The sequence below is a fragment of the Actinia tenebrosa genome, unplaced genomic scaffold (assembly GCF_029948245.1).
Source record: "Actinia tenebrosa isolate PJP-AT-01 unplaced genomic scaffold, QUT_ActTen_1.0 PGA_scaffold9__36_contigs__length_13948895, whole genome shotgun sequence".
NCBI classification, from domain to species: domain Eukaryota; kingdom Metazoa; phylum Cnidaria; class Anthozoa; order Actiniaria; family Actiniidae; genus Actinia; species Actinia tenebrosa.
In genome coordinates, this window is record NW_028292586.1 from 2,478,339 (window position 1) to 2,491,362 (window position 13,024).

At 37.4% G+C, this 13,024-nt stretch overlaps 3 protein-coding genes across 3 annotated transcripts; 1 reads left to right on the plus strand and 2 right to left on the minus strand.

Annotated features, from left to right (window-relative positions):
* Positions 1 to 201: 201 nt before the first annotated feature.
* On the minus strand, positions 202 to 1,622 carry LOC116304607 (dimethyladenosine transferase 2, mitochondrial-like). Its single transcript, XM_031714365.2, has one exon. It carries the CDS (start codon positions 1,620 to 1,622, stop codon positions 507 to 509), a length of 1,116 nt encoding a protein of 371 aa, XP_031570225.2. The 3' UTR covers positions 202 to 506.
* Positions 1,623 to 2,093: 471 nt separating this feature from the next.
* On the plus strand, positions 2,094 to 7,232 carry LOC116304612 (autophagy protein 5). Its single transcript, XM_031714369.2, has 8 exons — positions 2,094 to 2,210; positions 2,399 to 2,526; positions 3,033 to 3,111; positions 3,916 to 3,993; positions 4,856 to 4,940; positions 5,163 to 5,257; positions 5,374 to 5,422; positions 6,038 to 7,232. Exons 1-8 carry the CDS (start codon positions 2,100 to 2,102, stop codon positions 6,235 to 6,237), a joined length of 825 nt encoding a protein of 274 aa, XP_031570229.1. The 5' UTR covers positions 2,094 to 2,099; the 3' UTR covers positions 6,238 to 7,232.
* LOC116304617 (uncharacterized) lies at positions 5,433 to 12,973 on the minus strand. Its single transcript, XM_031714374.2, has 4 exons — positions 12,432 to 12,973; positions 10,903 to 11,165; positions 9,388 to 9,594; positions 5,433 to 8,656 (listed from the first exon to the last, which is right to left on the minus strand). The coding sequence occupies exons 1-4, from the start codon at positions 12,497 to 12,499 to the stop codon at positions 8,454 to 8,456; spliced, it is 741 nt and encodes a 246-aa protein (XP_031570234.1). The 5' UTR covers positions 12,500 to 12,973; the 3' UTR covers positions 5,433 to 8,453.
* Between the last annotated feature and the right edge of the window lie 51 nt (positions 12,974 to 13,024).

Consider the following 13,024-nt stretch of genomic DNA (forward strand, 5'->3'; position numbering starts at 1 on the left):
AACCCAACCCCTCCCCCCCCCCCTCCATGGTATAGGAACCCCTCCCCCCCCCCCTCCATGGTATAGGTAACAATAACATAAAACCTTTTATCACCCTGCACCAGTTTTTAACCCCTCACAATACGTAATAGCCCCCCTAACCACTTTCTCAAAAGAATGTAATCCCCCTACAATTTGCCCCCCCCCCCCCCCCATGTGCTGATAAATAAAATCCCCCTTAAATCAATCCAAAGATCGTTTCAATGTTCAAGAAAATTCAATATTTTGCAAATACTGAACTTCACACAAGCCAAAACTAAAATTGACATAAAAGAGGACTGTCTTATTATGCATCATTATTTTTATTGTTTTCATTGTGTATGGGTCATGTGAAGTCCAGCATTTTAATAAAATAGCTGTTCTACAGCAAATCTTGGCTGACCTTGATGCAGATTGAAAGAGCTTAGCATGAAACATCCAGATATGAAAATCTTTTATACAACAATGATCATTATGAATTTATTCCTCTAGGGTCTTCCAATAGAATAGAAGAATTCAAGTGATGAATTGGCATCCCAGTGAAAGAACTCGTTTATCAGTAGACCATATTCTTCTGGTGTTAAGTCGCATGCTCGTATGTCACTAGACCAACCCAGCTGCCTGACAATGTCATGACAACCAGGGCTGATCCCTTCCAATGCTGTAACCAATGGCTGCTTTGGCTTGATCATCAAAATTCGAATGAAATAGCCAATAATTGGTAAGGAATCTGCAGGTATTGAGACTTCTATATTCTTCTTCGGAACAATACTGACCAAGTGAAGATCACTTCTACTGTCTTTACGAAAAAAAGGGTCGAATGACGAGCAAGGTTCTCTATGTAGGACATTGATGTCGCAAAATATTGCAGCCATGATTGCCAACCTGTTGTAGTACCGGCTGCCTGGTCTAGCAAGCAGCCTTTCCAGTCTGTCTTCTGTATAAAAGAAGGCTAATTCGCATCGACCCATTTCAAAAATGCTCTCTCGAGTAGGAATCCTTGCCAAGTAGCTTATGAGAACCTTGGTTGTAGAAGCAATAGTTTTTCCTCCTTCGATCCCAACAAATTTTACTGGTATTTGATCAGAGTCCCAACTTACAGGCTCAAAATCCTTGAACAATTCCTTTGAGGCGATAGCAGGCTCTCTACAGACCCGAGGTTTAGTAGTATTCTGATCTGGTATCAAATGAGGGTCTATTTTCGCGAAGTCTGCGAACAACGGCTCAAAATTTCTTTCGCCAACTTCATTTTGAATTTCTCGTAAACGAGGAAGGAACCGTTTCTCAGGCTCTAGTCCAACGACTTTCCTCGCACCACATTTGACTAATTCCCTCGATAATAACCCAGGACCTGGACTAGTTTCGATAACCAGCTTACCCTCGACATCCAAAACCTTGGCTACTCTCTCAGCCACGTTTTTTTCTGTGAAGTATTTGTAATTTTTTACGGTGTTACTTCTCCGCTTTAAGTTGTATTTCTCTACTAAAGCCGCTCTTGTGCAATATGTGGAGTTCTTGAGGGTTTTTAGGTTGTTTTTGTGCAGGAATTTTCGGGTTAATTTTGACAAGGACCACGTTACACAACCCCTCGTGGTAGCCGCCATATTGGATTAGCGAAAATGCAAATGAGGACTCCAAAGAGAGGCAAGTACATGTAGTCAAGCTGTCAGCTTGACTCGACGAAAAATATTTCCTAAAATGGTTTAACACTCTGGGTTTCACATAAGGACTTATTCTCATGATTTTTTTTTTTCTGGATGTCAAATTTTATTACTAGTAATTACTCTTGAGATGTTTTATCTCGTGTTTCTTGAAAAAGTTTTTTGGGCTACCTGTGTGTGTTGGATATAGTGAATACCTACGTTGATGATAAAGAAAAAATGATACTAAAGGGAATAGCATGTTGATTGTGAATGGGGCATTAGAGTTTTGGTCAAGGGGTAGGAAAGGGAATAGCATAGCAATAAATGTGCCTAAATGGTTAGATGAACTCTGGGTTATGATAGACAGGATTTGTCATGGGTTCCCTGTGGTTGTTATGGAGGCCCCGTTGTATCCTGGTCCAAGGAGAGATTTTCAAGATGGCGGAAGACAGGGAGGTTTTACGAGAAATCTGGGATGGACGAATACCCGTTTGCTTTAATCTTAGTTCAGAAGAAATTGTAACAGTCGAACAACCAGAACCGTATTATGTGAGTACATTTACTGATATTTATTTTTTGAGGCCATTTTCCCGTGAAAATTGTACACAAAATACAAGTGTAAACAAAATAATTTTGTCCCAAAACAAACTTTAAATTTTGTATGTCTCTTTGCTCAAGTTTTAATTTTTTTGTCATGGAAACAATGACAAATTAATGCTCTTTGATTCGTTTTGTAGCTTTTAGTACCAAGAATAAGCTATTTGATGTTGGTCACGGACAAAATCCAGAGACACTTTCAGCGGGCCGTGAATCAAGACAGCGTCGATGAGATGTGGTTCGAGTACGATGGACAGCCATTGAAATGGTAAGATGTCAGCTGTATTGATAATAGCATGTGTTTTGAAAGTATATACTGTTTGAAATTTCTCGATAACATATGAGATAGATCCATCATTTCATTTCTCCATTCATTTCTTCGTTCATTCATTTGTTTATTCATTTGTTCGTTTATTTGTTCGTTCATTTGTTCGTTCATTTGTTCGTTTATTCATTTGTTCATTCATTTGTTCATTCATTTGTTCATTCATTTGTTCATTCATTTGTTCATTCATTTCTTCCTTCATTTCTTCCTTCATTTGCTCATTCATTTGCTCATTCATTTGCTCATTCATTTGCTCATTCATTTGCTCATTCATTCTTTCATTCATTTGTTCATTTTTTAATCATTTGATTACCAGTGTTTGCCCATAGTTCTCCCTCCCTCCTTAACTATCCTTCCTTTTTTAGTCTAAGTCCTTTACAACTACTTAATCATAGAAACCAATTGTTTAATTTAAAGCATTTGTACATGTTTATGACTTTCATTTAAAGGCACTACCCCATTGGTGTTCTGTTCGATCTGTATGGTTCATCGGCATCGTTACCATGGAATCTAACAGTACACTTCCAGGTAATATTTTTAATAATGTACACATATTTATATTTGGCTTTTTTTAAATTTGTGTGAAAAGTAAACTCGATGATAATGATCTCCAGGTCCCTTCAGTTACATGAAAGTGAAGCATTTAAGAATTGCAATTTTTAAAATTCCTTTGTGGTTTACCCATTGACATGTACATTAAGGATCACATTTCTCCAGTTCAATGAGAAACTTTGGCTTGATAAACCTTTCTTGGTCTATAATAGAGAATGTTTTCCCTGCTAGCAGAGCCTCTCTTCTCTTTCTCTCCCTTCTTTCAGGGGGGGAGGAAGGAGACTCTGCCGATGTAGAGCATTTCCTTTGATACACCGCTGTCCACGAACAAAACCAGTTTTAAAACCGTTTTTTAACCAGTTACATGTAGTGCGCATGAGCAAATGTAACACACCGTGGCGCCAAACATTGTTTGACGAGAGTGGCTGTCAAAATCGTGACGGCATTGCTAAGTTACTCCACGCCTGTGCGACAGAAATAACGTCTTACATCAGCAGAGTCTATTTTTCTCTCAACCAAAACAAAAGAAAAATAGGGTCTGCTAGTAGTTAAGATAATGTTTTTCCGGGTAATGAAATAATTTCTTTTCATAACCCTCAAAAAAGCCCTCTAGCCTATGGATTAGTGAATCCTAATTTCCACCAGCCTGGAGTAAATATTTGATACTCCCAGACTAGTGGACTAGTATTATTGTTGAGTAATGACAGCAGTGAGAGACAGGTGTAGCAGCTGTGTGTCTCCAACATTAACACTAATGTCCTTATGTTTTATTTTTATTAGAAATTTCCAGAGGAAGAGTTGATGAGATGTCCAGGAAAGGAGGCTGTGGAATCACATTTTATGTCTGCAATTAAGGAGGTAGTACACTGTCACATTAGTTACCATGGCAACACACTTGGGAAAAGTTACAGCACTGCATGGATTCAGTCTTGTTATGCTTCATCCTATTTTTTTAATCTATTTTATTTTATTCATTTGAGTGTTCCAATATCATTGTCCTGTTTATATAGGTTGTCATAGCAACTGTAAGCATGTGTATAGACCACTGTTTTCATATTACTGTGAAATGCTGTATGCGTGTCTTGCTATGACCATTTTTTTCTCTCTAGAGTTTTAATTGCCTGATATGTTTCTCACAAAATGTCTGGCAGTGGTGTGACTGTGTCCATTCAATGTCCATGCTATGTTTCGTGTATTTGATTCTATTCTCTACTTTCACATCCCCATAATAATACATTGCGTCTTTGGGTGTAACCAGAGGGTAAAAACCCACTTATTGAAAATACCTTGTTTGGTATCCAAAAATAAAATGAAGAAGTAAAAACCAGAAAAATATAGAAGCTTGAAGATGTTTAAGGTAAATTTTTTTCGTAAGTCAATACATTTTCTGTAAGACCAAAACTCTTGATGATCTGTACGCGCAAAAATAACTTGGAATAAACTGATAATCAGTATTGTATAGATAAAAGCAGGTATAGTATAAATTCAATTAAGAAACCTTTCAATTTGGGACAGTTTTTTGATTGGTTACCCCCCAAAGATGCAAGGCATTATGGGGATGTGAAAGTAGAGAATGAAGAGTTTTCTTAGGACTATGTTATTGGTCTAGCATATGCCTTGCAATGTCAAGGCAAGTTTGTGCCGCAAGTTTAACAGTCATACAAAAGCTGTTTATTTTTTATAGTTGTAACTTTTTCTCATTGCTTAATGTAATATTCAGGCAGACAGTCTAAAACACAGATCGCAGGTGATCAATTCCATGCAGAAGAAAGACCACAAGCAGATCTGGCTTGGCTTGTGTAATGGTGAGTCATACAAGCAAAAATATTCCTAACTTATTTCTATCTCTTGAGAATAAGATTTGTCTGTCAATTGTATCCATATTCGTGTGTCTTCTCATGTACAACCATTAAACAAAGAAATAATGAAATGATGGTCTGAAGTGGGGAAAAAAAAAGATTCCCAAGCTAAAAGTTTCTATATGTGTAGAATGAGAAAGTTGACTACATTTTGTTGTAATTTGATAGATAAATTCGAACAGTTCTGGGCTGTTAATCGCAGGCTGATGGAGCGATCGGCTGAGGATCCATTTTTCAAACACATCCCCTTCAGAATATACCAGGTACTGTGGCCTTCAAAACCTTCAAATGTTATAAATGCCCTGAAATAACCTCTGAGCTAATTAGATAATTCACGGCATAGCAAACTTTCAGATTAAATTGGAATTTCTCATTTCAGGCAGATAAACCTTTTCGACAGAACTTATTCAAGCCTGTTACAGATAATGGTGAGTCCAGTTTGCTTGATGAAGCTCATTTAATTTTTTCTCCAGGGATCAGAGAAGGCAAAAGTTTTCAATATCACAACATATGCATTAAGTTTAAGTATGCGACAGGGAAGGTCTTATTAGAATACATTGTAGGAAGCACAGGTGGCATAGCAGTGACAGCACTTGCCTTTTACCAGTGCAACCCAGGTTCTAGTCCCGCAGAGCTTGGTGTGGTATGTGATTAGAGTCCCTCGTTGGTTCTCTCCCTTGCTTTTTCTCCGGGTTCTCCGCATTCCCAAGAGAGTCATATGACAAGGACATGGTGGCCATCTTGGTGGTATTAACAATGGATGCTAGAGTGCTCACACTAAATCCGTGAAACAAATACTAATTTTTAGCACTAAATAGTGATAATTAAACAATAGAAAACAAACGATTCTGTATGAAATATTACTAATTAGTACTATTTAATGTTCACGGTTTTAGTGCGTGCACTCTAGTGAGAAATCTTTTGTTAAATACCACCAACATGGCAGCAATGGCATAACATACAAACAAAGAAATATCCAAGGAACCAAAAATTTTAGAACTAGATATACTTCTAACTTTCTTTCTTTCACTTATTCCTTCAAGGCGAACAGCTATTGTTATCTGACCTGTTAAGATCCTGCGTCCCAAACCTCATGTCTAGTGACGGCACTGACCTGAACAGTGATTGGCGTGTGGTAATACACGGCATAGAACCACCTCTAGAGACACCCACCCAGTGGTTGAGCGAACATCTCAGCTACCCAGACAATTTCCTGCATATTATTATTGTGTCTAATGCTTGAGAGAAAACTTTACGTTATAGAATTAGTAATTACGCTTACTTGCAAGAACGTTGTCATACGATATTAGAACATTAGTAATTTAGTGAGAAAGGAATACATTAAAAGACAAAAGAAAAAGTTAAGCTTCAATGATCTTATTTTGTTTTTTAATATAATTCCTATCCCACTAAATCACTATGTTCTATTTTCTAACGTTCTTGCAAGTAGGCTAACAATTAGACCCCTTGCTGGAATGTTCTACAGGTCAATATTCCATGAGAGCAAAGGCAAAATGGATTTTTCAATTGTAGATCATGAGGGCAAGAGGTCTAATGGCTTTAGTATAAACCTACTAATCGGTCAAATAAATGAATACAATCAAGTTGAAATAATTGATTTTGGCATCATAGCAATATGCTAGTTTTCGCTACTTGTATATCACTAATAGACGACTGACGCTCAGCCAATCAGAGCGCAAGATCTGTAATAGACCATTAGTAAGTTTATACTAATAAGAACTAGGTTTAGGGCTAAGGTTAAACAACAGATTTCTTAAATATAAAGCACCTCAGGAGTCATTAACTATATTACTATACAACTGTTGTTGTCATACCAAACCCATTTCGGACTAAAATAAAAAAAAAAGCTAAGCGCACCGATCAAATGTGCTTGAATGTGACGCTACAGATAAATATATATACATTCTAGTGAACACAGCTGTCACATGAGAAAGGCGAGACCTATTTTAGAGTGTACTGCTGAATGTCTTCAACTAAAGGCAAATCCAAGCATTTTTTAAAAATAATTGTATGGTTTTGAAGCTGAAAAAGGTTAGATTATTTTGGCATGTCTCAGTTTCTGCTCTTTTCCTATAGAAGTACCCCTTTCCAAAACTAGGAAAGACCCTTCAACTCCCCCCTGGATATGCTTATGAATTGTGTTATGAATATAGTTATTGTAAATAATAAATTTCCAGGTTTTTTTTATAAACAAAGAATTTTTAAAATTTTTCATGATATATGAGTAAATTGAGCCACATTAAAAGCGACGAATGTAGAACGCATGCGTTTCTATCCTGTATGAACTGAGAGATGTAGAGCATTGAAGTGCCAGTCCTCGACTCAAATGTCAAATATTTTACAATGAATAGGTCACAAGAGAAAAACGTTTGCGTTTGAGTGAGAAAATAAATGTTCGTTTTCTCCGAGTATACAAAAAATTTTGCGAGTAAACTTTTGTGAGACCAAGATGTATCAATTCTTCGATTGCACGTTACGTCATCGCGGCCATGTTGGTACCATTTAACAAAAGATTTCTTATTACCCTCCTCCCTCTCTCTCTCTCTCTCGCCCCCAAGCCCCACACGGCCTCTGGCACCCAGGGTATTATTACCATCCATTGTTAACGGTACCACAATGGCCGCCATGCGTTTTGTCTTTTAACTCTCTCGGGAATACTTGCAACTATCGATTGAAGTTTCATGGATTCATTGACACTAAGTTTTTGCACGCCAATATTTCACAATAGCATTAGGTTTCAACTAATTTACATACGGACTGTTCCGAAATTATACCGGGAAAACGTACTGACAACTTTTGCGTCACTTGATTTCATCGGATAATGAGCAATTCATTATGGGATTTTTTTCATCCCAGTAGATTTCGTCCGATATTGGCACGCGACCGATTTTTTTAGGTCAAAATCGTTACGATTTATTGAAGAATGCTTTAAGCTTGGCCTGATCTTAAACCTCGGCAATAGAAACATAAAATACTTCTTTAGTTAAATATAATGCTGTCCAAAGTCCATACATTCAACATCGAAGCATAATCCCATCGATTTTTAAGGTGCTGACACACGGCGCAACGTTGCATGCAACATTGCACGCAAAAGGACTGTTGCAGCCTGTGTCTACCCCAAACTTGTCGAACGCAACGTTGCATGCAACAAATCTGAAGTTGAATCGCGCTCTACTCTTGCAACATTGCGCGCAACAAATTTCATCATGTGAACATGGCTATAACATTACTTGCAACACTTTGAAATTTCCAGCCAATCAGCTTGCACCAAAATTTATAACTGCTGACCAAATATCTTAACAAAACGGGCTGACACAAGCGATGTTGCGTGATTTTGTTGTAATGTGTGTCAGCCCGATTCAAATTTGTTGCTTGCAATGTTGCACCGTGTGTCAGCACCTTTAGTCAACCGACTGATACGGTTCGAGTTTTTTTGCGTTATTTGCAGTTGATACATATAAAGACGAGAAGAAGAAAAGCAACAACAAACCCAGCGAACAGATTATCTAGAGTCTTCTGTTGTATCTCCAGTTCACTGTGGCTCTCGGTCTTCAATGCGTCGTGATTATGGCGAAGACAGTCGACCATCTTCTTGAGTTCGTTGATCTCCTCTTGTTGAGCATCCAACCTTGAATTTGATTCTTCAAAAGTAATGATTTGGTATACAGTCAATTCAAAAAATGTTGTCGTCGACCAACTCAAGCCTACGCGACTGGACCGAAAGGAACTCTGGGTAGCAATCATTGAAGCCGAGTTGACTAGTTATGCCTGGTTCACAGCACGAACCTTCGTAGGCGAGCGGGAAGAGTTGAAGGAGACGTTTTTTTAATGCCTTCGTATTTTCGGATTTGTGAACTGAATCATAACTACTTTGTTTTTCTTTCCCTCTAAACCCAAAGACATGCAATTGATGGATTGTTTCTCGCCATTATTATCTTATTACTAGCGGGAACAATTAATTCAGAACGAATATTTAACCGCTTCAGTGATTTTTACCCATATTCCTTTCGGTCCAGTCGCGTAGGCTTGAGCCGGTCGACGACAACGTATCCGGAAAGTTTTTGTATCCGCAATTTTTTTTTTTTGCGGATACGGGTTGCGTCCACACGTGTCCGCAAATTTTGTTATCCGTATCCGCAAATTTTACGAAAACGGATACGTGTGGACGGTGAAAACGATTCGAATACGCTTCGTGTGGACGCAAACATTTTCGTATCCGCAAAAAAATAATTTGCGGATACAAAAATTTCCGGATACGTGTGGACGGGGCCTTAGATTAGCATTACAATTGCCAACATCTAAATGTCACATATTGGGGATGCACCATTAGGATTAGACGGTCCAATAAAGGCACAGTTTTAATCGCACGTACCTTTGTCTTGCATGATTCTGTCCCAGATAATCTGAATCTTTTCAATAACCGCTTCAATCCTCTGTTCATGGTTTTTAAGTGTTTCTTCATGCTGTCTTATCATCTCCTGTGGGTCTTTGGTGTCTTCCTCGTTTTTTGACTTTTCTTGGAATATCGAGTCAAAAAGTCGACCCAGAGGTGTCTCTCTGGACGCTTCAACATCTGAAACTTAAAGTTATAGAAACGTCATTTTTTGACAGTTTTGGTCAGTAACAAATCGACCTTATGGCGTAGCTGACTCGAAGTTAAAAAACTGCATATACACACTACAAAGCTTTAGATTTTGTTAAAGCGAAAAATCTAAGTATGATGTTGCAGCGGCTGTTATATTGTCATCGCTTATCACCACCGCAAGTACAGCAGTGGCGCAGCTCAACAGGTTCGAACTGAAAGCATGTGAATGCTTGATGCTGCAAAATCATATTATATGATGCGCATAAACTTTTCAGACTCTTTCAAAGGAAGTTTAAACTGCAACATAGTTCTATGCAAGCACATGGTATGGAATGTAGGCTGTTTTAATTTTGAGCTGGTGCAACAAAATCAGTCCATAAGATCCCCGTGACAACACTACACCTTTTGCTGTTCATTAACAGAAAATGTACATTCATTTGTGCCAATAGTTGTATCGAATAACGTGTAATGTACTTTCATCAACACCACAAGTAACATCATTAGCGCGGATCAACTTTCGATAACGATATTTGAATATGCGTGTACATTCATAGGCATCAATGGACAATCAATAGCGCGTTCGTACATTCATATGCGCGGAATGTATTTTCTTGTGCGCGAAATTCAACTTCAATAACACCAAATGACAAACAATTGCATTTATGGACAATCATTTACCCAAAAGTGAAAATTCATTAGTGCTATTAGCATAATCATTGACAATCTATAACGCGTTTGGACAATCATGAGGGTCAACGTTATATTCTATTGCGTGGTTCAACAAACATTTGCATGATTCGAATGAACAATAAGAGAAATAAAACAATTATTGATACAACTATTGGCACAAATGAATGTACATTTTCTGTTAATGAACGGCAAAAGGTTTAATAGTTTTTTCCAAACTATTACTTCACTATCCATTTGCGAAGCAGAAGTCCTTGCTTTACCGTTATCGCCAGAATTCGCAAATAGACGGACAGACAGACAGACAGACCGACAGAGGCAGGGAAAATAGGGAGAAAAAAGAAAGAAGGAAAACAATGGGGGAAAAATAACCACTGAATAAACAAAGAAAACACAAAATGGATATGCAATTAGTCAAGCAAGCCAAATTTCTGCCCATTAAAAATTGCAATTAAAAGGTTTAACCACGAATCTCACCTTGCACCCACGCTCACAGTAAACCCAACGCCAATAAGTCGGTGATAGATCGAGAATTATATCACATCTTCACACCACAAAATATACACAATCCACTTTATTTGAACTTTCTCTAGCGTGTTTACTTCTATATTTTACCTTCGTCTTCACATGCTGTCTTTTTCACCTTACTCAAAGCCACCTGAGCATTCCTTACGGTGTTCTCCAGGGCTCGCAACTTGGCCTCCTGGTCCCCCATGATCTGTCTTTGGTTTTCTACAACAGTTTCGATCAGCTCTAGTTTACTCATGACTTCTAGCAGCATTATTGATTCTCTTGTTTGTTGTCCAGCTGACCTTAGGTCTGTAGTGCTGGTCTGTTTGTTGCTTATCTCGAGGAGTGATTTGGAGAGACGTGTGGGACTGTGCGGATTGAAAAACTAAATTAACAATAACTATCCTTAATTAAAATTAACTAACTGTTGCCTGCCTAAGGCATCTAAAATGCTGTAAGCGTTTAAAATGTGTGCATTCAATGTACAGGCATATCGGCCGATAAATATCCCCCACTTTCCCGCTGCTTGCATATCATTATTCATTTCTGGAAACGAAAAACTAGTCAATTCTTCGTTTGCAATAGACGTCATAGCCGCCATGTTGGAAGAATTTGGCAAAAGAATTTTCAATGAATTGTTATATCTTCAACATGGCGGACATTCCTTTCGTTATTGTGCTCTCTTGGGATTGATTGCAAACCAAGAATTCTCTTACTCGTAGTATCTTTATCAAGTAACGTCAAAGAAGAATACTTCTTGGCCATTTTACAGTCTCACTTGCCGTTTTTAACGTATCTATTACTACTGTTATTTGCGTCACCTACCCAGCTGGAGCCTTATAACAATAATTATCATTGAGGGAGTAATTTGGAAAAATCACTTATGTGCAGTAAAACAAGACAGACTATGGCTTTAATTTTGATTTCAAAAGGTAGGTTTTTTTCGACTATCAAAACCCAAGGAAAAACTTTGTTTTTTGGGCTCTCTTTTTCACCGCACTCTTTATTTGCCTTTTTATTCTTTCTCTCGCGTTATAACTTGTTTTCTTCTTGTGGTGTAGAAAAAAAATTTAAAGAGCAGATGTGAATTTTGAGCTCCAAAATATTGAACAAAAAAAATTATATCCGTTGATTATAAATTTAGTAACTTTTGTGTATGTGTATACTTTAATGCCTTTTATGTTTTCATCCCCTATAAGCTTTCCTTTAACATTTTAAGAGTCTTTCAGTTTCAATTTTCTCTATAAGAAGCGTCAGCTCGCCAGACTGCAGACTGCAGTGGCGCAACCTTTCAAAACAAATACTCGAATTTTTACAAAATGTTTTGTCTGTTCTTCAAAGCTCACTTTTATTTAACCAAGAAATAACGATGTTCAAAATTCTGTATTGAAAGCCATGAAAACTATGAAGTTAATTTTTGAAGTCGATCTGTTTGCTGTTAAAAAACGATCAAATATCAATGTCACTTTGACAGACAAGTACTTACATGAACATTTCACTCCTCGTTATGCCATCCAAGTTTATCTACGCATTTCATATATATTTATAGTTTCAAATGCAAACTTCAATATTTACACTACGATTTTGTTCAAAATATATTTTGCTATGGAATAAAAGATAATTTTAAAGCATACTTTCTTTTATCCTTGTTCAATTCCAGTCTTTCTGCCATCTGCTTAATCTTCACTGCAAACTGCCCCATCTTTCTCTTCTACTGTGTCGTCTCGTCCGCTGGATTCCGTTATAAATTTTCCTTGCTACGAAAAACAAAGTGATTCCAGAATCCCTACGAAAAATCGTCCTCGATAATTCAGCAGAAACGCTTTATTTCCACACTTCAGAAAGCGTGTATCAGTAGTACTTTGTTTTGAGAAAACAAGAAACGTTTTGAATCTATCAGCTGAATTGATATCGAGCGACGATTGGTTTAAAATTTGATTGCTTCCATATAGGGGATATATACAAGGCAACAGATGGTTTTAAGGGAAGTTTATTAAATGAAAAGAATATCTAAACGCATCGGAGGATAAATTATCTCTAAAAGGTATTGACTTTTTGCACGACACGATTAAAGAGCATTACTCGAAAATCTTTGAAATTATCGGACAAAGTCGTTTCATTGTTTTCCCTTAACGATGCAAATTTGCGATTACTCAAGAATCCAAAAGTTTCGTTCCAAAAGTAATTCTTTGATAAATTTTGCATTTTGCAACCAATCACCAAAAAT